Source organism: Grus americana, chromosome 8 (assembly GCF_028858705.1).
Source record: "Grus americana isolate bGruAme1 chromosome 8, bGruAme1.mat, whole genome shotgun sequence".
In the NCBI taxonomy this organism is placed as follows: Eukaryota; Metazoa; Chordata; class Aves; order Gruiformes; family Gruidae; genus Grus; species Grus americana.
In genome coordinates, this window is record NC_072859.1 from 34419568 (window position 1) to 34443537 (window position 23970).

The 23970-nt window shown below is 57.3% G+C and overlaps 1 protein-coding gene across 1 annotated transcript in view; it reads left to right on the forward strand.

The window, feature by feature from the left end:
* SGIP1 (SH3GL interacting endocytic adaptor 1) overlaps positions 1 to 23970 on the forward strand; it is a 60666-nt gene that overhangs the window by 27017 nt on the left and 9679 nt on the right. The window contains exons 8-21 of the mRNA XM_054834214.1: positions 596 to 607; positions 1297 to 1308; positions 2105 to 2129; positions 2556 to 2607; positions 3705 to 3790; positions 5662 to 5754; positions 7000 to 7074; positions 9036 to 9491; positions 12553 to 12674; positions 13542 to 13668; positions 17178 to 17237; positions 22574 to 22685; positions 23088 to 23243; positions 23724 to 23856. Coding sequence (XP_054690189.1) covers positions 596 to 607; positions 1297 to 1308; positions 2105 to 2129; positions 2556 to 2607; positions 3705 to 3790; positions 5662 to 5754; positions 7000 to 7074; positions 9036 to 9491; positions 12553 to 12674; positions 13542 to 13668; positions 17178 to 17237; positions 22574 to 22685; positions 23088 to 23243; positions 23724 to 23856 — 1521 coding nt within the window. The remainder of the gene's footprint in view (positions 1 to 595; positions 608 to 1296; positions 1309 to 2104; positions 2130 to 2555; positions 2608 to 3704; positions 3791 to 5661; positions 5755 to 6999; positions 7075 to 9035; positions 9492 to 12552; positions 12675 to 13541; positions 13669 to 17177; positions 17238 to 22573; positions 22686 to 23087; positions 23244 to 23723; positions 23857 to 23970) is intronic.

The window sequence follows — 23970 nt, forward strand, 5'->3', positions numbered from 1 at the left end:
TTGTGGGCTGGCGGCAGCGGCGTCCTTCCACTGAAGCCCAACGGCTCAGGTCTCGTTCCTTGAGGAGGAACCTGAAGGTGGTGGTCCAACCTGCCCGTGCCACGTACCGCACCAGCCCGGCACCTCCAGACCTCCCTCCCTCTGCCCTGCTCCCTCCTACCCCCGGCTCCTGCCTCGCGCTCTGCGCCACGGAAGGCTCAGCCCCAGGAGCTTTGTGGCGGTCTGAGAAAACAGTCACTGGGCAAAGCTGATAAGTAATAGCCTTAAATTTAAGGATTTAAGGGTAAAATCGTGGAAATGGCCTTTGTGATTAGCTAGCAGGGCCCGCTAACGACAAAGCATGCGAATCCTTTCCGTAAGACGGCTCAGATGCAGGTTTTTATTTCCATACGTGTTCTCTCACTCCAATCTTCTGTCTGAACGAACGACAGCCTGGCCGGGTGCGTGCACGACTCTGCTTTGCCGTGTGTTTAACAACTGTACGCCTGATGCTTCCGGGCACAATACGAATCTTTGATTTCTGCATTATCCCTTCGTAGAAAATATCTTATATTCTCATTTTCTTTTTTTTTTTTATTTTTCTGCATTCTTTTAGAGGAAAAGTCCGGTAAGAAATACAGTTTTTTTTATCTCTTCTAATTTTTTTAGCACAGTCTTGTGTTCTCTTGTTTGCACGGTCCCTCTTTTGCATGTTTGTAGAGCTGAAATGTAAAACGCAAATAACAAATCCTGCCATTTTAGAAGGCATGAGGTTCTTTTTCCTTCTCCCTTGATTTAACTTAGAGCATTTTAAAATAGAGTTAGGCTGTCTTTACTTTGAACGTCCATAGTCTGGGGGTATGGTTTGGGTGAAAAAGCTGGTGTTTTTGGACAAGACCTATAAGGGCACAGTTTTATTTGGGCACGTTTTTCGTACCTCGTTGCACATCAAAAGGGATGAGAAAGCAGAAAACCCCATCAGTGGTCGATGACCTCCGGTGCCGCTGTGTGCAACAACTTCCCCGAGAGGACTGGGCTTCAGGCTCTTCCGAGCCCAAAATGGGGAAACTCACCCATTCCGCGGGGTTTGGGGTCTCCCCGGACGCTGCTGTCCCCACGGCCGGGGTGACCCCCCAGCCCGGGGGACCAAGGCGTCGTGTTCCCGGTGCCGGGGGCTGCGTGGAGGAGGAAGCCCGCCCGGCGCTGTGGGCTACGAAGCCGTGACGGAGGGGTGCGATGGGCGTTGGGGGACTTGGGGCGCTGACCTGTTGCTCTCTGACCAGGTGTCTCTTCTCTCTTCCTTCTCGCTGACCGCAGCGGCGCAGCCCGGTAAGCACCCACGCCTGCGGTTTCTGCTGCTCTGGGAACAACGGGGGTGCTGGGGGTGCGGGGGTCCGAGTCTGTGCCGGGGTTGCGCAGCAAGCGCAGGGGAAGGGGAGCGGGGTGCCGCTGCCGCTAGCCACCCCCGTTGTGCGACCCCGAGTGATGGCGGGACCTTGTCCCCCCCCGCCAGTGCAAGAGGGTCCCTGATGACGGGCGTCCTCCGCGGTCTGACCTGCGTCCTTGCAAACCCCTCGGAGAGCCTGCTCGTGGTCTGGGGGTACCCCCGCTGCCCGTCCCGCTCCCCTCTCTGCCAGGCAGCCCCAGCTCCCGTGGTCTGGGGGGGTAGGGGGGGGGTTGGCTTTTGCTGTGCGCGGGCACCTGCGTGGTGTGCGGCGAGAGCGAGGGTTTGCATTGATCTAAGCCAAATAATGTATTTTCAGCAATTTGCAGCCTGCCAAATGTGAGGATTTGGGGTTTCTGCTACTTCTAATGGGGTGGGGGGGTCAGTGACCCCCCTGTAAGCGGCTGGCAGTCAGGACGGCTGCGAAGGCAGCACTGCCGGGTGACGGCTTTACGTGGCTCAAAACCCTCTCGGTAGGGTTTTTCTGCTCCCTGCGTGCTGGGAGCAAACGGGATTTCACCCCGCGTGCGTGCACACACACACACGCGTAGCTGGGCGTACAGTGAATGTCACCTTAGGCAACTCCTGCCGCATCTGCCGGGCTGCTCCGCTCCTCGGGGGAGCGTTGCCGTGCGCCCCGTCCCTGCGCCTTCCGCTTACCTCGTGTGTTTCTAATTCCAGGGGACGATTAAAAGGAATTTATCCAGTAAGTATGTTCTGCTGCCTTCAAGAAGGAACAGTAGTTATTGGGGGGTGGGGGGGTGGTATTTTGGGGAGCAAAAAGAACCAAAGGGAGGAGGTTAGGTTTGCTTTAAAGCGGTCCTGGCAGAAATGATGGCACCCGAATGTGGTCTTTAAAGAATGCCGTATGGGACGTCCTTGGGGTGCCCTATAGAAACGGTGCAGCTCCCTAGTCTGGCGCTCTACAGAAATAAAATCTGAATTAATAAAACAGAGCTTTTACTGCCAGCATCTCCATAGCAGGTGCGGGACGGGATGCGTGCTGCGCCAGTGGCACGCCTGGCGTGAGCCACCCCCCCCCCAAAACACGGGGTGCGGGCGGGCTGGGGGTGATGCTGGGGGGCGGGCGGGGGAACGGCTCTAACCCCGCGCTGTCCGTCCTGTGCCGCAGGTGAGGAGATCGCGCGGCCCCGGCGATCCACACCGACGCCGGACCCCGCCAGGTCAGTACGGAGTCCGTCAGTACAATTATCCGATACAGCACGTCCTCCTGATGTGGTTTTTAAACGCTTTGACGGGCAACTGCACATTTACACCATTGCTCAATGGGAAGCATCCGTTTTCACTTTCGCCTCCAGATTTGGATCTTTTTTTCATGTATTCAAACCCAGAGTAATGCAGCAAATTCCCTGGGCATTTACTGCCGTACAAACATCGCCAGCCCATCGGCTAGCTGAGCTGCCCCAATTTGGCTCACCCCACTGCAGAAACATCACTTTCAGAACTTTTTTAGGCTCACGAGACAGCCGAACGTTTGCGTTGGCCGTTTAAATAAGCCGAGTAAATGCTCCGTGCCGCAGGATGCGAGAGGCACAGCGAGCTTTGGGTCCGCGGGCTCTTTGCTCAGATGCTGTAAATGAGAAATGAGGCGAGGTGCCCAGGTGATGGTGGATCCCCCCCACCCTGGAGCATGGCCGAACAAAAACGTGCAGGATTGAGGCGCTGGGTGGCAGTGGCACCCCCGGTTTCGGATGCGCAGCGTCCGTACTCGCTCTCCCGCAAGAGCCGTGCGGGCATCCGCTGCTGGGAGCCTGATGGATCGGGAGAGCGGGCAAGGGCGTGCTGTGGGCGTACGTTGGGTTTGGAAAGCAGACGGGCTCGTTGATACGGGGTGAAGCCAAATCTCAGTAGGAGCGCGCCCTGTGCGGCTGCAGGGCTCGACTCGGGGTGCGTTGGACCCCGGTGTGGTCCGTACTTTGGCTTTTTCCCTTTCCCGTGCAGTCTGGAGTAGCTCCGACTAATCCCGAAGCAATCCCCAGCGCCTCAGCAGCGGCTTGGGCACTGCGGGGTTTGCACCGAGGTGCTGCCGCTCTCCTTTCCCGCTTCTCTGCCTGCAGCCCTGTGTTCTCCCAGGTGCCTGTTAGCCTCGAACATAAACGCTCCCTGAAAAATATACGTATTTGCACTCAAACGCTCCCTGAAAAATACACGTATTTGCACTCAAATGTTCCCTGAAAAATACACGTATTTGCACTCAAACACCGGGTTTTGAGTACAAACCTGAACCTTATGGTTCCTCTGTGCTCGTCTCGTCCTGCAGCAAGAAAGCCGGGGAGGACCCCGCCGCGCTGGCACCGCTCTTCGGGCCCCTGCTGGAGTCGGCGTTCGAGGAGCAGAAGCTGGACGGTGGGTTGGGGGACACGGGTGACGTCTCCTCGCGGCACCCGGCTCTGCCGGCGAGCGGGGCAGCCCTGGGGATCAACCCCACCAGGGGGGAGAAACAAAATTAAAGCAGGACGCAAAGGGTGGGTAGTTGTACCGTAGGCAGCCTGGGGTTGGAGTTTACGTGGGTTATAAGGACGCAGAGCAAGTGTTTAAGTCAATTAGTTAATTACGTGGTCTCGAGACAGATCCTGCAAGGGAGCAGCTAACGAATATTAAAAATATTGGCTTCCAAATGAAACCCTGGTTTTGCCTGTTTACCAAGCTCTGCCGACGGACCTCGAAGCGGCGTCTGTTTAACTTTTAGCTTCCGACACCGCGGCGGCATTTTGGCATCACGCTGCTTTAACGGAAGGGAGACGAACGTAGCTGTCTGCAATGCTTTACCGCTCCCCTGGCCCGTGACGATGCCATCTCAGTAATGTCATCTCAGAAACACTGATCCCCTGGACAGGAGTATAGGGGCACTCTACTCCCCCCCAAGCCTTTTTCTTCCTTTTTTTCTCTTCTTTTTGTCTTTTTTTCCCTCTTCTTTTCGTCCTTCTTTTTTTTCCCCTCTTCTTTTCGTCCTTCTTTTTTTTCCCCCTCTTCTTTTTATCCTTTTTTTTTCCTTTCCTGAAGCACAGCAATCCTGCAAGGCTTGTCCTCCCCAAAGGAAAACCCCATTCACCCACTGCAGAGGTTTGCTCCCAGAGAGGTCTCCTCCTCCCGGAGACAGCCGGCTCTGCTCAGCTATCATGAAATGGCTGCTGTTATTTGTAGCCTAATTATGCCTTGTAATTAATGACTCCAGTTCATTCTTTTAATCAAAACTATGCTTGCATGCAGTTCTTGACACATAAGCTAAGAAAAATAGTGCAAAAAGTTTAAATGAGAAATAGAAGAGGATTTTTCCTCCCATATTCTGTGTAAATGTAATTGGATCTTTTCATTTTAATACCTGGGGTTTTTTCTGTGTATCCTAAAATTCCAGACAATTTCTGCAATTAATGCAATGTTTCGCTTAATGTAATAAGCCTCCAAATGCGTAAATGGCATTGTTTTGTTTGTCAAGCAGCACGAGTGTCTGCACTTCAGAGAATGGTTTGGGTGGGCAGGGACCTCCCAGCCCACCCAGTGCCACCCCTGCCATGGGCAGGGACACCCTCCACTAGCCCAGGTTGCCCAAAGCCCCATCCAACCTGGCCTTCAACCCTGCCAGGGAGCCAGGGGCAGCCACAGCTTCTCTGGGCACCCTGTGCCAGGGCCTCAGCACCCTCACAGGGAAGGATTTCTGCCTCACATCCCATCTCCATCTCCCCTCCTGCAGCTTCAGACCGTTCCCCTTGGCCTGTCACTCCCTGCCCTTGGCACCAGCCCCTCTCCAGCTTTCCTGGAGCCCCTGCAGGGACTGGAAGGGGCTCTAAGGTCTCCCCGCAGCCTTCTCTTCTCCAGGCTGAACCACCCCAACTCTCTCAGCCTGGCTCCATAGCAGAGGTGCTCCAGCCCTCACATCATCTCCATGGTCTCCTCTGGGCTCGCTCCAACAGCTCCATGTCCTTCTTGTCCTGGGGACCCCAGAGCTGGATGCAGCACTGCAGGGGGGGTCTCACCAGAGGGAAGCAGAGGGGCAGAATCCCCTCCCTCGACCTGCTGGTCACACTTTAATCAAGCCTGTAGTTATCTAATGTTACAGAAAAAAAACCCTGTCTTTAATTAATGAGAGTTTTCTCTGTTTAGTTTCCTCTCTTTACAAGCCTCAGGTGAATGCCTCTCATCTCTGTGCTTTGGTATTTGTAAGAAAATAATTTCATCAATGCCCTTGCATGTGTATTTATTAATTTTTGATTTTTCAGCTACACTAGATCAGCCTGAGATATGGGGTTCGGTCCAGCCCGTCAACGCAAGCGTAGAGTCCCCAAAGCTACCGAGACCTTTTCCAACCGGAAGTAAGTGACTATTATCAAATGAAAATTAATTAATATATATAGAAATCAAATCTTTTACTGGAGTCCTGTACCGTGCAATTCTGTAACATTTGAATCCTGTAGCAAGTGAGCGGAGTTTTTCTTCCCGGCTTGACTCTACCCGCAGTGCATCAGGCTGGAGGAGAGGCAGGGGTTTGATAAGGGGTGGGATGGATGGTACCCAGGGCAGAGAGACGATGCACGTCCTCCCTGGGGAAACGCGCTTCTGCCGGCGTGCGCGCTGTGCGAGGGGAAACATCCCTGGCCGGAGCAAACGGCCTGCACGGAGCCAGTGGTTAAACCCACCGTGCCCTCGGGGGCGAGGAGTACCTGGCCGTGCCTGTTCGGCACGTGCTGCCTTGGCTCCAAGAGTCCGAAGCACCGGTTTCTCCAGACGAATGTAAGGAAGGGCAACACGGCCCCAAATCCTCGGGGGTTTCGTTGTTGCTTTCCCCATTGCCTGGGGCGGCCGGGGGAACCGCGGCTTTTCCTGCTCCCTACCTGCAAAGTCATTCTTTCCTTGTTTCCCCCCTCACTAACCGTTAGCGCAGCCTAATTCATGCCAAACCCACCCCCCGGCCCTGGGGCGGCCGGCTGGCCGATGTGCCAAGGTCAAGGCAACCTCTGGCCGCGTCAGGAGCTCGCAAGGGGATTGTGACGCTCGCGATTGCAACGGATGCTCAACGGCGCTGAGCCGCATCCAGAGCAGGCGCGGTGCTTCCCGGGCTGCTCCTCCCGGAGGTTCCGTCTCGGGTGCTGTTTACATCTGCTCCGTAAAAATGCCCCTGCGACGCGGCGTTGGGTTAATTAGCCACAGCGCACCTCCTCCCGTACGAGCATCCTGGGTCTGTAGGGGTTGGGCACGTGAGAAACGCGGAGGCAAATATGTGCCTCGGAGGCTACAGGTTTTAATTAAAATGTTAATTGGGGTTTTAAAACATGAGTACAATCTAAGATTTGAAAATTTAAAAAAAAAAACAAACAAAAAAAAACCCCAAAAAAACCCCCTAAAACCCAACAAAGGCCACCAGTGATTGCTTGTCGCTCAGCGACCATAAGCTCCCAGGCTGCGGGGATGCTCCTGCTCACCCGGCAATCATCCAGGGCTGGTGCTGCTCCCCGCTTTGCACCTCGGCAGCTGCTGGATCCCCCTTTCCCAGCGAAGCCGTGCACGTTTCCGAACGCACCGACGCTGAATTTCTTCCCTCTCTCTGCTCTGTTTTGCAGCTCCTCCACCCCTCCCGCCGAAAAACATCCCGGCCACGCCGCCGCGCACCGGCTCTCCGCTGACGGTGGGAATAGGTAAAAGCTCAGCGCCGTACCTCCTCGCGTGTGCCGTTGCGCAGCCCCGGCAGGCTGTGCAGGGAGGGGGGGTCGGGTCCCCGTGGCTGCATTTCGGACGTGGATTTGGCCCTTGTGCATCCTCTTTCCTTTGCATTTGTGGTGCTTCAGCGGATGCTGCGGTTAGGGTGATGCTTTAGAAGCGGTGCATCTGCCTTTGGCTCCCAGCGTCGCCCTGGTGAAATTAATGCTCTCTCCTCCCCCCCCGCCTTTGATACCGGTCACTTTTAGAATCGAAATGCAATATTAACCTTAAAGTCCTGCTCAAAATTGGGAATAACTAGGGCGCTGTTAGTGCCTGGAGTGGCACTGCGCAGCCTGCGCCTATGAAATAACGGGGCACGCGGTGTCTGCCTGCGTCGGGGGGGCTGGTCTGGCCCTCCCTGTCTTCCCAAATTCCTCCTGCTCTCAGGGAAGGTGGGAAAAGCCCACCCGGTCCCGCAGCCGGGGATGCGGCGGGGCAGGGGAGAGCGAAGGAAGCGGTGCCTGGAGTGAAGGACAGGCTGAAGGAGGAAGGGGTTGAAAGGCGCCGCTGGATGCGGCCGGAGGACGTGCAGCGCTTATAAGCGTATAATTCACGTGGCTGGCAGGGTGCTGCCTGGAGGGGCAGGTTCCGAGGCAGGGCGGGCAGTCCCTGCTCCATGGGCAGGGTGCTGTGCGGGGGCACCTTTACGGAGCACCTCGGGGTGTTACTACCATTGCCACGGAGAAATCCCTTGCCCTGAGCTCACTGCTCTAGCCATCACTATTTCATTCATGCTCCCATCTCTTCATTTTTCTACTCACCTCAGCAGCCAGGCTGGCAGAGCGTCCACCTACCCGCGTAGATTGATCAACGAGAGCCAAAGCAATGCCCAGCCACGCGCGGTGCTTTCCTGGCTGGGCTCTGCCCCGCTGCACGCCTCAGCCCGTGCACCCAGTAAAGCGAGCGGCAGAGCTCTGTTTTGTATCCGCTCTAGCAGAACTAGGGTTTTATCCCTTAAAAGTAGAACGGCAGATGGCTCCCAGCGCAGGAACGGGGGTGGGATGCCGAGACGAGGACCCCGCAGGGCACGGTAGTTTTAGCGGTGTGCAGGTGGCTCCTGCGCTCCCCCGGTCCTCGCCTCGTCCCTCGCTCCGGTCTGTGCGAAGCGAAGCGCTGGGCAGCCTTCGTGGGGTTAGAGAGCCGCCAGCCCCCCCCCCAGCTCCAGCTGAGAAGAGAAATGTAAGAAAACAGGGCAGGAAAGGAGGGATGGAGGATCTCCCTCCTCCGGACGTGGAAGGTTTTGCTGATGAATCCTGTCTCCGTGTTGGTTGTGAAGTCAGATATGACCATTGATGTGTGGCAGCTCGGTTAGCGAGCAGAGCCCTAAAAGACCCTTAGCTGCTGCTTGCGACTGAAATACGTGCACCCTGTCTGCTTCCCTGCGCTGCATGCCCAGCACCAGCTCCCGAGAGCGTCAAGCCAGCATGTTTAAATATATATATTTATATGGGTGTGTTTATAAATATATATAGCGCGGAGCGTGCCAGAGAGCCGAGCGCCTGAGTTTAATACCTACCGATACTTCAGAGTGATGATAACGACACGACGATGTTATTTAGACGCTATATAACAAAGGTTGAGGGGCAGCTGTAAATTTGGGGAGCACACGGGACCGTTGTGCATGAAGTGATGGAGGAGGTGGGCTGGGCTCCTCGCGGTGCATGCGCTCTCTCGTGCGGCGTACGTGTTTCTGCCCGGCGTGGTTCATTATACCTTGCAAATGACCCTGACGTAGAAGCTTTCTCGCACATGAATTATATTCCCCGGCAGCTTATAAGAAAACGTGCGTTTAAAGCATCTCCTCTAGAAAGTAGCTGACGTAGAGCCCTGTAGAGAATAGCGTGACTGCAGCTCTCTCGGTTAATGCTAAGTGTAAAATAAACTGCTTTGACCGCAGGAGGGGACCAGACAGCAGCAGAACTCAAAAGTGACAAACTTCCGTCCATCAATGACTTGGACAGCATTTTTGGCCCCGTGCTATCCCCCAAGTCTGCTGCTGTTAACGCAGAAGACAAGTGGGTCAATTTTTCTGATCAATCCCCGGAAAACGTGACTCCGGAGTTGACGCCCCGGGAAAAAGCGGGGTCCCCGCCGGCGGCAGCGGGCAGCCCGGCCGATGCTCCAGCGGCTGAGCCCTCCCGCCCGCTCCCCTCGCCGCTCCACCTGGAAGAGGTTCACAAGAAGGTTTCTGAGCAGCCTCACCTTAAGGATGATAACTTGGAGCCGGCTGCCTCTCCCAAAGATTTTGGGCTGGGACAAAGAGCGACCCCGCCTCCCCCTCCGCCGCCCACCTACCGCACGGTGGTCTCCTCACCCGGACCGGGCGCCAGCAGCGGCACAGGAAGCACCAGTGGTACGTCCTGCGGCGTTGGGTGTGCTTCGGTGTGGCCGTGACCGCATCCGCTGTCCCCTCCCGCCTGGTTGTGCCTGTGCCCGGCGCCCGCGCTCCTACCCGGCCGTCTCGTGCTTCCACGTCCAGCGTCTGCCCTCAGCCTCCTGTGTCCTCTCCCCCGCTCCCTGCTGCGTGTCTGATGGTCAGATTGGTCTGACAGCCTCTCCCCGAGCTCCCATGAGCCACCCTTTCCCACCTCTGCTACGCACGTAACCCCCCCCCCCCCCGCCACTGCAAGATTTGGTGTGGGATTGCCATTGCTGCAGTTCCGTCCTCAGTAGGCTTCAGAGTGAACATAGGTGGAAACGCTTCAGACAAATAATCTGAGCAAGCTTTAGAACCAGAGGCATTTAAATGTGTTGCAGACAGACGGGTGACCACACACACCATCGCCCCAGGGTTGCAGAGACCAAATAACTCGCAGCTCAGAGGTGACACGGGCCTGGATGGCGCTTGGTCCCTCTCAGCTGTGAGAGCGTGGGGTACCCAGCCAGCTCTGAAGAAACGGCTCCCAGGGTGAACCCCTCACAAGGGCAGAACCGGATCGGTTTGTCTGGCTGCCTGGCTTCACCTGCTTCATTATAAATGTCTGAGTGCCCATTAGTGCAAACGAGCTCGTCAGAGGCCGGCTTACACAAGCTCTCCCACAGCGCTTAAGAAGGTGCATCCTGATGGTGTTATTTTAGAGGCCGACCCCAGGGTGCTTACCGTACCCGTGCAGCCACCGTGTGCAAATCCCCGTCCCCAGCAGCCTCCGTGCCGCTGCCCTGCGTGCGTGAGAAGTTACTCGTGGGAGCGTTGCCCTGCAGGCGCCTCCACCCGTGCAGGCGGCGGTGGGGGACGATGGCCGCGTTGGGTGCGTGGCTCCCCAGCCCTCTGCCTGACCGCTGTCTCCAGCCTTACGTGAGCTTGAAAGCCGTGCCAGCCACTTTTGGGGGTTTGCCACCTCCGGGGGGGGGGGGGGGGGTGTGGGCTGCTGGGGCTGTCCCCCCGAGCGTGGCTGTCACTGCGAGTGTGGCTTTCGCTTCAGTGGTGGTGGCTTTTCTGTGCCCACTTGGGAGGGTGGGTGGGTGGGGGTCTGCGCAGTGCTGGGGGCTGCAGCATCCAGATCCTGGTGGCACTGGTTGGAGCTGGGACTTCTCGGGGATGGCGGCAGGAGACAGCAAGCTGCATCGCTCTCTACCCCCACGCCAACTGAGCCACCGCCTCGCGCAAGCAGAGATCTGCAGGACGGAGACGTGCCGGTGGCTCCGCACGCGGGGACGGATGGAGAAACCCCGCTCGCGCCAGTCGGGATGGATGGAGCCAGGTTCCGACGGCAGTGCCCTGCGTGGGAAGATCCGCGTCCCTTCCCCAGGAATTACCTCCTGTCTGCGCTCAGCCCAGCACGCTGTAAAAATGCAGAGCGTTGAAATACGCTCACCAAAATCACGTGCACCTTCAGGCAGCCGGTCTGGGCGTGCGGTGCGGATCCGGCACCCTTCCCGTTCCTGCCCTCTCCACCTTTCCGAGGTCCCGTTGCTGTGTCCGTCTCGGGGGCCGTGGAGCAGAGCCACCCCGGGCTGCCCTCCTGCCTTCGCATCCCGCGGGAGCCCGGCATCCCAGCAGACGTCTGATTTCCCGCTGATATTTCCAGCGTGCTGCCACAGCTGCTTGGTGTAGAAAATATCTCGAGGTGCATCGGCCTCCCAGGGACCTTGAGTACCCGAAGAATAAACCTCCCTGGCTGAGAGCCGCCGCCTGGCAGGGCTCTGGCTGTGGAGGCAGAACGCACCCTCGAAGTCTCTGGCTTGTGACGCTTGTTCAGTGCAGCTAGGTTACTTTCCCCGGATAACTCCCGTGTTCTTAGGCTTTTAGCGGGATAAGGAAGGAAAAAAAATCAAACTTTGGTTCCTAAATTAGGCTTCTAGATAAAAATGGCTTGAATTTTGGAGGTGTGAAAATGCATGGGCAGGATTTACTCTCTTTAAACAAGCCCATCTCTGGTCTTAGCCTTCTGCCATTTACAGCTGAGTCCCGTTTCTCTAGATCTAGCGTTGCTATTCCTTAATCTGAGCTGTGACCCAACCACCTCAGTGAACTGAGTCTCATGTAAACCTGAGAAATAAAGCTAAAGGCATCATCCTATCATTAGCGTGAGCGAAACACGCCACTCCCTGGAGCAGAACGCGCTGCTGTGCTCCACGGACGCTGGTAGCAAACGCCAGCTCAGCCATCCTGCAAAACGGGGTCCGCACCCCCCCCCCCCCCCCCCCCCCCCCCCCCCCCCCCGCTCCTGCCGCCCCTCTTGCCTTGGTGCAATCTCCGACTGCTCTGTACAGCGCCAGTTATTGGGGAACTTACCCCAGAAGGAATTTCTGTACAGGGAGCAAAATAGTCCGCTGGATACCTTCTTATTCACCTATTGAAATTTCTCTCTGATTGCAAAAAATCCCCCTTCGCAGCACCACGTGAACCCTGACGACAGCACGCTCTCGTCCTTCAAAACCCTTCCGGAGGGCTGGGAAAACCTGATAACCTTGCTCTGCCACCCTTCCTCTTCTTTGCTCGGACAAAGCTTTGCCCCCCGCTCCCCGCAGCGGGACCCCTCATTCCCGTGGCGGGGAACTGACCCCGCTTGCCGGCCATGCCGCCCCAGGAGCCCTGGGAGCTGTGGCATCAGCTGCTGCGGGGGTTAAACTCATTCGCAGCACGTCATTTTTCCCTTCCCTGTGTGTGGTTTTCAGGTAAAGCCATAAAACTCCTCCGATAACGATTTTGCACGGCGTCCCTGGCCGAGGGGGCCCAGGTACCTGGCGCAGGCGGGCGGCCCCTGCCAGAAATGCACGGGCATCGGCAATCCCAAAAAAAAGCTCTTCTCCCGTGCGGAGCAACGGCCAAGAGGAACTCGTGCAGGGCGTGCGTGGGCACCCACGCCGGCTCCTGGGGGAGAAGATGGGCACGGGTGGGCGCAGGGGTCTGGGGAGGGGGAGCAGCCGGGGGGGCCAGCCTGCGGCACGCTCACGCCTCCCATTTGTTGCAGGTTCCTCGTCCCCGGCTCGTCCCGGCACGCCGCTGGCCACCTGCGGCACCCCTCCGCCACCGCCGCCCCGACCCCCCTCCCGGCCCAAGCTGCCCCCCGGCAAGCCCACCGTGACCGACGTGGTATGTTCAGCGCCGCGAGTGGGAGCGCGGTGTGCACGGCGTGGGGGGTGTGTGCTGGGGGGCACGTCTGCAGTCTGGTCAGATTAACGGAGCCGAGTCACTAAGAGCTCGTAACCCAGCGAGGGCCGCCCGGGGAGGGGGGGGTAGAGTTTTCCGTGATTTGTTCACCAAGACAAACGACACGTGGGAAAGCGGCTGCGAACGCCTCCCACTCTGCCCGCCGGCACAGCCCGGTGATGCCAACCGCCGGCGAGCGGAGGGTGGCGGTCGGGGTAAAGGCAGAAAACGGGCACAAAAAGGGACTGCGCCCCTGGGGAGGCAAGGCGGCGAGGGTCTGGCCGTCCCGGGAAGGGCGGCTGGCTGGGTGGGGGGTGCCCACCGCCGTACCGTGCCTGCTGGGCTGCCGGGCTCTGCCCCGCCACCCGGGCCGCTTCAGGTAAGCTGCAGAGAATTTTTGGATGGGTGCTACGGATACAGAATTATCCCCGAAGGGTCTGTAAGGACCCAGTGAGCTGCTCCCGGGTGCGCTGGCGGACGGCGGGCACCGCTCCCTTCCCGGTACCGGGTGCGTTAAATCCGTCCCGTGGCCCCTGCAGCTCCCGCGCTCAGCGCGAGCGGGGACTTCAAACACCCAGACCAGCAAGACGGTGGGACTCGTCTGCCGCTTTCCCAGGCCCAGACTAAACCGCCGCTGACGCCAAAAGAACTAAAGCCGTTCGGTTTTGCGCTGGCCCAGCGGGGCTGCCCGGGGACGCCGGCGGAGGCCGTGGAAGCGCGGAGGGTTACGGCGAAAGCTTCTGTGTGTTTGATGCAAATGTCGCTGTGCATATTTTCTTTAACCTTTTGTTATTTTATGTTTTTCTACAGTCCAGGCCTTTTAGCCCTCCTATTCACTCATCCAGCCCTCCTCCGATAGCACCTTTAGCCCGTGCTGAAAGTACTTCTTCCATATCTTCCACCAATTCCCTGAGTGCAGCCACCACTCCCACCGTTGGTAAAAACATACAGCACTGCTGTTCTTTCACCTTTCTCAATGTCCTTAAAAGAGTCCCGAAGCCTTTTCATTTGCTAGATTGTTCTTCGGGTCCACGGTCATTAATTTTCCTCAGGTTTTTAAGTGCGAAAGGGGATTCGAGGGGGTTGGGTGTGATGGATCGTGAGCGTGATGCTGCTGGGGAAGCTTTCTTTGTGGCAGCTCCAAATGTTGTGAAAAATGAACGTTTGGGGAAGGTAGAGGTCGTCAGCAAGTGAAATATAACATGAAATGTGCTTATGGTCTGTAAATTTGGTCAAAATAAGCTTCTTTTTTTTTTTTTTTTTGCGAGGGATGCTTCTACCCTGGAGGGGAGGGAGGCTGGCAAGCCAGACTTGGGATTCAGGAGACAGCCAATATTAAATCTCTTTGAATGTCTTAAATTCATACTTCCCCTTAAAGTGGTAGTGGGAAACGGGGTCTTGGAGAAGGCTCTTCCAAACCATTGGCTTGACACGTCCTAGACCAGAACAAAGCACTGCAGTTTTCTTTCGGAGGAATGTCCTGAAAAACATGGATTTTTGCCAACCTCCCCCAGGTCCCCCTGGGGCCTGAGACAAAAAAAATGCAAATAAAGTCTGGCTGGCAGCTCCCAAGCTCCACGCGCTGGGTCCCCCGCACCTCCCTCCGTCCCCTCCGTCCCCTCCGTCGCAGCTGCCGGTGCACCCTCCTCTGCCATCCCCACCATCCCACCCAGCTGCCAGCCCCACCGCCCCTTGCTTCCTCAGCTCCATCTTCTACCAGGAACACCCCTCCTCCTTTTTTTTTTTGTTTTTTTTTTTTTCTCCTTTTCTTTCCGTGGTTTTTGTGATGAGCACGCCTGGTTTGTGTGGTGGGGAAGGAGCTTTGCAGGCCATGGCTCCGAAAAAAAAAAAAACAAACCCAAACCTGGCCGGTGTTTGCGCGTGCTCAGCCGCGGTCCTGGCTGCAGCGTTTCCCACCGGCTGTCACCCTGCGAGGCCGTGGGGACGGCAGCATCGCCACCCCGACACCGTCTCTGATGGCTGGAAGACGATGGGGTGGCCCCGCGCGATGTCCCCACGGTGCCGGTGGCCACGCGTGCCCGCCCGAGCCCTCCCCGTCGGCTTGCTGGAGTCTCTGACCTGCGTCTCCATCCTGTTGTTTGCTTCACCCCCCGCAAGTGTCGTAGATGCTTCTACCTGTTCGCCGGTTGTTGGTCACCGTCACTGCATGCTGCTGGGAAAAAAAAAACCCAAAAAACCAACCCCACAGCTCAAGCAAGGGGCCAGCCAGCCCCCAGCATCCCCGGTGTGGCGGCTGTCGGTCCTGTCCGTGCCCGCTGTCCTGCCGAGCGGCCGGCGGTGGGGCTGGCGGTGGCCTCGGCCGGTGCCTGGGGTCCTGGCGGTAAAGGCAATTTTGGTGGAGGGGAGCAGCCAGGCTGAGGATGAGGATGGTCGTGGGGGCTTCAGGAGGCCGGGAGAAGCGGCCATGAAATGGGGGCTGTGTGGTGGTGCTGTAGGCTGAGCAGGCGTGGCTCCCTTAGGCTCTCGTTTTTAAATTTTATTATTTTTCCTTTAACACATATATTTTTGTGAACAAACGTTGCCGGTTGATGTTTTTTAATGACCTACCCACCCTGAGCAGCAGGGGCTGCCGTGGCTGGGGGGAGTGTGGGGGGAAGCTGTGCCTGCTGGCCCCGGCAGCTCCCACCCCCTCCGCAGGGGGGTTCCTTGCAAGGGAGCCGAAATCAGGGCTCTCGGGTCACCCCTCGGCAGGGGAACGCTGAACGGGGCAGCCGGGAGGAGCACCCCCAGATTGCAGGTTTTGCACTCCCAGCACCGTGCAACCCAAGTGGCGGGTGCCACGTTGCCAGGATTTGGCCTGGGAAAAGCCGGACGGGGTTGGGGGGGTGTGGGGGGGCAAGCAGGGGCACACGAGGTTTGGGACCCGCTCCGGGAAAACCCAAGCATCTCCCCGTTGTCTCCGCCAAGGCGGCCGGCGCAAGGGTGGGCACCGGCGCTGGGTGAGCATCACCTTGCCGCACCGGGCTGTACCCCCGTAGCGGAGGAGAGAGCACGTCGAATTCCCGGGTCTGTCACGGAGAAAGAGGGAAAGAGAAGGCGAAAGGCGTGCGGCGCAGCGGGGGCCGAGCTGTGCGGGCAGGGACGGGCAGTTCTGTGGGCACAGCGGTGGGGCAGCGACCGCTGGGGTCCCGTGGGGCTGGGACACCCCGACCTGGCTGGGGCTGCCCAGAGCCCTCGGGTCCGTCTCCGCCACGCTCTCCGTCTCTTGTTTCCTGTGGCAAAGTCCGATGGAGTTTGTCCAAGAGTGATTTCGTTTATTTGTCCTCCGTGCTGCTCTGGTTTGCTTTCGTTGTGGTCGCATGTGCGGTCTGAATAATTTATTGCCAAGAAAGAAGCTGTTATTTCTGTGTCAGCGCCCCTTCTGTTATTTTTCTTGTTAAAATCCTCCTCTGTCTTTTTTCATTGATATAGTACGCTGCTTGATTTTATTTGGGATTCGTTTTCTCATTTTTTTTTTTTTTTCTTTCCTTTGCATTTCTTCTACTTCTGTTGTCAGAAGATGATGCTTTCATTGACAAAGTGCCTGCAGTTTGAAAGGCGCTGTGAAACGCCTGCGGGTCCCGTACTAGCAGGGCGCTTTCCAGACACCCGGCTTCGGAGCGGGCGGCTGCGGGCACCCCGAGCCCCGGCACCCCCCCGCTCGCAGCACCTTGCATGACAGTTTCTCAGTGACGACAAAGACTGCGGGGTGAAAGGCTATCACCTCCTCAATTCAAAAGAGTTAATTTAGCAGCTCAAAAAGCCGTTGGTTTTCTTTTTTTCCCCCTCTACTCCTAATTATTTCAATACTACCTGGTGTCTAACGTGGCTTTTGAGGCGGTGTGAGTGCAGGGAGCTGGTGGTTGTAACGGGAAAGGAAAAATTCCAGCTAGGCATCTCCTGCTCTGTGTGCGTGTGTCCGTTTATCTGCAAGTTTTACGTCCTGAAATGCAACAGAAAATACCTGCGTTCCACTGTCACTCGCTTTGCACGCCGGCGTGGCGCGCGGCTGCAGCATCCCGCCAGGGAAACGCTCGCTGCCGCTGTTGTAGCCCAGCAGAGACGTCGCCGGGGGTGAAGAGGATGAGGCTGTTTGCCAAAGTCAGCGCAGTTAGAACGTGCTAACGGAGGGCAGGAGCCGAGAAGCCTCTTCTACTCTAGACCAAAAAAAAAAAAAAAAAAAAAGAGATAAACCCCCCCAAAATCCTTACCAAGCAGGCAAAAGTACTCTTCCATCTGGGCTTCCATAGCTTCGCTTTCTGCTTTCTGTTTCCTGAGCCAAAATCAAAGTTTAAGTGCCCCCCCCTTTCCTTGCACGTGAACGGCTTGCAGCGCCTCGTCCCCTCCCCGTAGCGAGATAAATGACCTGCTCTGTGACTCACACTGTGTCCTTCTCTCTCCCTCTCCTTAACCTTTCCCATCCCGCTTCAACTCCTGGCCATACAGAGAATGAACAGCCTTCCCTCGTTTGGTTTGACAGAGGAAAGTTTTATTTGACTTTCGAAGGTAAGTAGTGCATAGCATACCCGGTAACGACTTGCTCCCCTTGCTCTTGCTCTCTGACTTCCCGGGGTTTCCTTCAAAGGCTCCAGTCCGGCTTTCCGTGCAAAATGCTACGGTTACTTAGATGACATCGCAAGTTCGACCTGAATAATTTTGATCTGATTTGTGCCATTTGTCCCGACGATCCGTTTCCCTCTTTATCTATTAAAAAAAAAAACCAAAAAACCCAACACCAAACCAACCCAAACAAACCAAAACCCAAAAGAATATTCTCGTACCGAGACTGAGGTGAAAACCAGAGAGCGAAACCGCTTGCACTGCCGAGGAACTTGACTCTGTCAACCAGGGCTTCTTTCTGCTCTCCCTCGCGAGCTGCTCGTTACCCCGAGCGGGCTGTGGCACAGTGCGGTTAATTAAAAACCAAAGGGCGACGGCTTCGCCGCCAAGCCGGGACCCTTTCCCCACCTCCCATCGGATTTTTCCATGGCGAGGGGTCAGGAGCGTGCCAGCGCTGCCAGGGAGCGTGGCCGAAACGGCGCCAGGTTGTGCTGCCGGGCGGCTGGCCCGGAGGCGTTGTGGGTTTTGGGGTGTCTTGTGGGTGAGAAGGGCATTGGGGAGCACGCAGGGGGAGGAGAGCTTGTTTCGGGGCAGGTGGCAGCTTCACCGAGCGGCGTCGCACGGCAGAGAGGGCAGAGCAACGAGCGCCTGGGCGGCCAGCCCCGCTCCGGGAGCCCCGAGGATTTGGAGGAAGCTTCGTCTCACAGGCGCCAGCTATAGTTTTTCTTAAAAAAAAAAAAAAAAAAAAAAAAAAAAGCAAAGCAAAGCGGGGAGGTTTGCTAGCAGCAGGAATAGGTGCTTTAAAACCTGAGGGAAGCGCGTTGAAGCTGTTGTGGCGCCTGCGGGCAGAGCTGGGCTGGGGCTGGCTGGGGGATGCTGGTGGCGGGCTGTGCCGCAGCACGGTTCCCGTGGGTCTCGCTCTCTGTGCCGCGTGCGATCCCTAAAGCGCGTCCCCTCCAGCAAACAGCCCGGCGTTGCGCTGCCCGGCCACTGAGCACGGGCCGCTCGTGGTTCTGGAGCAAAGCCCATGTTGGTGAGCGTGATGCCGTAGCAGCAGCGGAGGGCAGGGATGGAGGCGGTGGTCCCGCTCTGACCGCAGCCCCCCGCTTAGACCTGGGAGGGGGCCGGGGAGGAACTGCTGCCTCCCGACCCTCGCTGCAGTTTTGCCATTTCCAGGAAAAAAACCAAAAAAAAAAAACCACCTTCCTGGGTTTCCTTTCCCAGGTGCCACCCGCCTGTCCGGGGCTTCGGGAAGAGCTGAGCGCGTCACCCCCCAATATGCGTACCCCGGCGCTGCGCACCCCCGGCTCCGCACCTCCTCCTCCCCCTCACTCAGCCTGGCCACCGGCACTGCGAGCACATCTAGCGTTCGGGGGTTTTCCCGTGGTTTTGCCTATTCACGGTTTGGAAGGGTGTATTTCAATCCTCGTACTTTGTTACGGCAGCGTGAAGGGTCAGAACCGGGGGAGCGGGGGGGGGGGGTTGTCCCCCGGTCCCTGGCTGAGCCCTTCGGCGGCGTGGGGAACGCTGGCTGGCATGGCATCGGGGCTGCAGGAGCATGCCGCTGGCTCCGGGCTCATCTCACGTCCCGGGAAGGAGCTATCTCGCTTCCACACCCTCATCTAGCCCGACATCTCCGAGGCCAACTTTCAAAAAAAAAAAAAAAAGAAAAAAGTGAAATTTCAATGCTCATCTCTAGGGAGGCAAAAGGAGATCTCTGGAGTTTGGCATCTGTAACTCGGGGCATGAAGAGAAATGATCCTTTGTTTCTAGGTTTGGAGGGGTTTTTGGCCAAGATCCATGCATTTGCGGAACGCGGGGTAGTTTGTTCGTGTGTGCGAAGACGTGGTGCAGCTCTGGCGCTGCTCCCCCAGATACGCCGGCAGAGCTGTGTACCAGGATCGCTGTCGCTCCTCCACGTCTGTATTTCCCACCCTCGTGTAGCGAAAAGTAAGGTGAATAAACCTGGTGCGCTGCTTCTGGCTGGATCCAAAGCTCCATAAAGTGGATTTTTTTTTTTTTTTAAATTTTTTTTCCTCCAGTATTATCAGGTCGTTTTGCCAAAATGGAAAGTTTCTAAAAACGACTCCTGAAGCCAGTCACTGAAAAGCCAGATTTTTGGTGGAGGCGTGCCACAGTACGTGCTTTAACTAGACTTGTGTCTCGATGTTTCCAGAAAAGAATTTTCAGACTTAAAATAGACTACAGCCTTCTTTTTACATTAGAGTTTTTAATTAAAAAGCTGTTTAGTCTCTGAAGCTGTGAAGAGAAGAACATAGAGGTTCGTGGGGGAAGAGCGGAGGGAGCCGAGACCCCTGAACGCCGGTTACAGCCACGTGAGTTTTGGGGCGAGTCAGGGCAGAAACGCGGCGGCTGTTCTGTGGCTGCTGCTGTTGGATGAACCCAGGTTTGCAAAGGCCACCTGAGCCTGGGAACAGAGGGGAGTGAGACGAGACAGCTTATCCCTGTACACACCGTTTCTCATTCCGGAGGATGCAGAAGTCTCGGATATGTACGGAGAAACGGTGGAAGAACCGAGAGACTGAAAAATCAGGGAAAAGGCACCGGGGCAGGGTCTAGGCTAAACCCGGCTGCGTCGGCGCGTGTCTCTCTGGGAGGTTCGGTGTTCTCTCCCAAAGAAGAATGGTTATATTGGCGAGGAGCGTGCGCTTTGCTGGTGCTGGGCAGCTGAAGGACCTTCCTCTCGCCTTCCCTGGCGTTCCTCTGCCGAGTGGCACCTCCAGTTTTCCCCCCTCCATAGCCAGCCTGCGCTGCCGGTTTTGAACCCCGTCTGTGTGTCTGGGTGGATGTGATGAGAACACCCCACCGCGTTCGCGGACGGATTTGGTGCGCGGGGCCGGGGGGGGGGTGGGGGTGGTCCTTGCTCTGGGTGTGGGGAGCAAGGATGCGCTCTCCGATAACCCACCGGTGGTGTCCATGGAAAGAATTTATTAAAAAAATACGTTGCCCTGCCAGCCCGCGCGTGTCCCCTCTGCCGCACAGCCGGGGGTCGCAGCGTGGCTGCGGCGACGGGCGGTTGGGGGGGAGCTGCCCATGCCTTCGCGCACGCCTGGCACTGACGTGACGCGTCTGCTCTTCAGCGGGACGGTTTGCCGGATCCCTGACGCGCGGCGTGGGGCTGTGTCTTCCAAAGCCGAAAGCTTGGGGAGCCGCAGGCTGCCTCGCTGGGATCGTTAGGATAATTAGCGTGCGTGTGGCGATGGCTCTGTCCCGTGCGGGTGAGATTCCGTCTGCCCGTCCCGTGCGCTGGGACAGCCGGACGCGCTGCGCTTTACTGAGCAGCGTTTTTCCGGGCTGCGGCTGAAATCACTTATTCCCCTGTGTCCCTTCAGACCAAGAGGGAGACGCGTGGCTACGTTTATTTTTTTTACACCCTTTTAGGCTCCGTTAGACATTTGAAGGGCAAAGCCCAGCCCCGGAGGAGAGGCTCATCTGTGCCTCTAGGAGAGAGCAACTTTGGTTTTCTACGTTAATGCGCTGCCTGCGCAGATGCATTTGTAAGGCGCGAGGAATCTTCATCTGCAAATGCCGCGCTTTTTCACAATTAATATATCAAAACTCAAAGTGTCATTTAAGCGACAGAAGTGCTTTCCCCAGGAGATGTTACGAACCCTGATTTCCTGCACCCAAACCCTCTTATTTAAAATTTGCAGCAGCAAGCCAGGACCGTATAGCACCTCACACAAACCCCGCGGCGGATTGCTTGGGCAAAAAAAAAGCCAGCGAACAAACGCACGTGCGCACCAGGCAACGGGGCAGCGGTGGGAAGCAGCAGAGCAAAAAGAGAGGGCATTATTTTTAAAGCCAGCCCAGGAAGAAAAGCGGGAGCTCACCAGACACACACTGCGTTTCGCTCAGTCGCTTTGCTTTTCCCTGGCCCCGCTGCCGGCGGAGGTGCTGCCCTTCCCCGGGCCGGCATTTAATCTCGGGTGGCTTTGGCTGGACGCTTGCACACGCTTGCACGCTCTGAACAAAACCCTGGGTGGAACTAATAGCCCGTTTTGCCTCCCCGATTCTGACCCTGTGAACGAAGGTAACAGAGTAAGGGGGTGTCGGGGTCCCCTCCGGAGACTTTTGCCATTGCTTTATAGTTTGCACCAGGGAAAATAATCCTGGTGCGTACCCTGATGTACAGGCTGCGATATTAAAAAGAAAAAAAGAAGGTTCCAAAACGGTGCGGTGCAGAAAACTAGATGAGGCTGAGCCGGAGGTGCCAGGCAGGGGTGCTGACCTCTCCAGGAGTTTTTCGGGTGCCCGGGGGTCAGCGCCTTGTACGTCGGCTGTGTGACCAGACACGAACGCTGGGCTGATCTTTCGGCAGTTTCCCCAGGGGAGAGGCGAGAGTTTTGCCGTGCCAACAGCCCCCACTCGCTCTCCTCTTGGTGGCGGGGAGCGGGACATTGCCCCCCCCCACGCAGGGTTTCCCGCACGCCCAGGGCTTCTGGCGTACGCGTGCAGCGATGCTTTCCTCCTCAAATGTTTTTTGGGGGTCAGGCATTTCTGGCCAGCAAAGGGAAACCTGCGTGTGACCCTGCGGGGCTGAATTATTTCAGAGCCCGGCTGGTGTCCACAGACGCGCGGCATGACCGAAGCAAGCTTCTCCTCTTTTTTTTTTAATCATCTGACTAAACCGTGGATCGCTCTAGCTTTTGCACCCAGAGTCCCACGTTCTCCTCCGTAGTTCCAGGTTGCCGACGATTTGCAGATTTGCCGTAGCGTACCGCGGGCATTGCGGGGTGAGCAGCCGTGCGGGGGGGGGGGGGTGTCACCGGGCACGCCGGGGAGCGTGCCAGGGATTGCGGGGTTCCCCACAGGCTGGGGGTCCCGCAGGCAGGAGTTCAGGCAGCGACGGATGATATCCCGCTTTCCCCCAGGTAGCCTGAGCAATCCGGCCGAGGCACAACGAGCCCCCCCCCCCCCCAGCCCCAATTGCTGGGGCCCAGAAACCTCCTGCAAAAACTGTCATGCAAAGCCTGCCGTGCGCAGCCCCCCCAGCGCCGTGCCGGGGGGGTGCCGCTGCCCCGCATGCTGCTCGTGGCCGGGGCTCCTCCGTTATCTTCTTTGCTTGCTTTTGGGCTGCGGGAAAGACAATGTTAAAAGGTTTTTAAAGCTTCATCCAAAGCCTGGGGGACTTTTTCTTACTATTTGCCCATAAAGCTGGGCTGGGGCTCTTGGTGAGTGCCCCCTCGCCCCGGCCCCGGGGGGGAGCGGTGCCGTTTCTCTCTGCGGGTAAGAAGAGGAGGTTTTTTGCTCTGTTGCAGGCTCATCGCGGGGGCCCAGCCCCCTCACCATGGGGGCACAGGACACCCTGCCCGTCGCCGCCGCCTTCACAGAAACCGTCAACGCGTACTTCAAAGGGGCCGACCCGAACAAGTAGGTGCCGACGGACGGGGTCTGGGTGTCGATACGGGGCATTCCGGGGTCGGGACAGGCTTGGGGTGCTCTCGAGGCTCTGGCGAGCATCTCAAGGGATGGGGGGGAGAAGAGGAGGTGCTGGGATGTCAGTGCACTGCGCCAGGTGCGGGGTCCACGGTCAGGATGCTCCTGGGGCATCTCCCTGAGCATCGGTCCCCATCCCTAGCAGGCTGCCAGCCTTCCCTGCTCTTGCAGCTCGCTGTAGTTTAGGATCACGAGAGGCTCGTTCCCCGGCGGGGCGGGTGGGAAGTGGGGTGCTGTCACCGCACCGTCCCTGCCGTGAACCCTCCCCTCCTGCTGCATTTTGAGCCCCCCGTTTCCTCCCCCCCCCCCCCTCGGTCTCTGTGTCCGGCGCTGCAGGTGTATCGTGAAGATCACAGGGGAGATGGTGCTGTCGTTTCCAGCGGGCATCACCCGACACTTTGCCAACAACCCCGCTCCGGCGGTGCTCACCTTCCGCGTGCTGAACTACAACAGGCTGGAGCACGTCCTGCCAAACCCCCAGCTCCTCTGCTGGTAAGCCCCCGCCTCGCCAGCATCCCACAGGAAGGCGGGTTTCCAGAAAAGTAGTTTTTCCTTGGCAAAAACACATGGCCCGAAGTATCTTGCTTGGAAGCCCGCCCTAATTTGGGGAAGGAAACTCTCAAGCCCTTACGTATTTGCCGGAGTACTCCTGAGGGCAGCCCCTTTGCCAGGCAGAAGAGCATCAGCAGAGAGGAGCAAGTGCTTTGATGGGGTTTGCTCGTTTCGTGCCTCGCTCCGCTCGTTAGACCTCCTCTTTGCAAAGTGAGATGACCTACGGGTCGCATCTGCTGTGCCTCCCCGGAGGTACCTGAGGACAAGCCAGAGATGCGCAGGAGGGAGGCAATATTTCTCGAAATGTGGGATTCAATGCGGTCCCAGCTGGCAGCCGGCGCCGCTGCCCTGCATGCTTCCTAGAGAAACTTTCTCCCGTCGAGGCGGCTTACGTGAAGGGTTAATTCTCCCTCTGTGCAGTGACAACACGCAGAGTGACGCCAACACGAAGGAGTTCTGGGTCAACATGCCAAATCTGATGACTCACCTAAAGAAGGTATCGGAACAGAAACCGCAAGCCACCTATTACAATGTGGATATGCTCAAATACCAGGTAGGGGTTTTTGTGTGAGATAAAGCCGTGCCAAAAATGTGTGCTTAACTTGGAGACGTAAGAGAAGCTATTTCCCTAGTGCAGAGTGGAGATAACGTGAGGTGGGGGCATGTT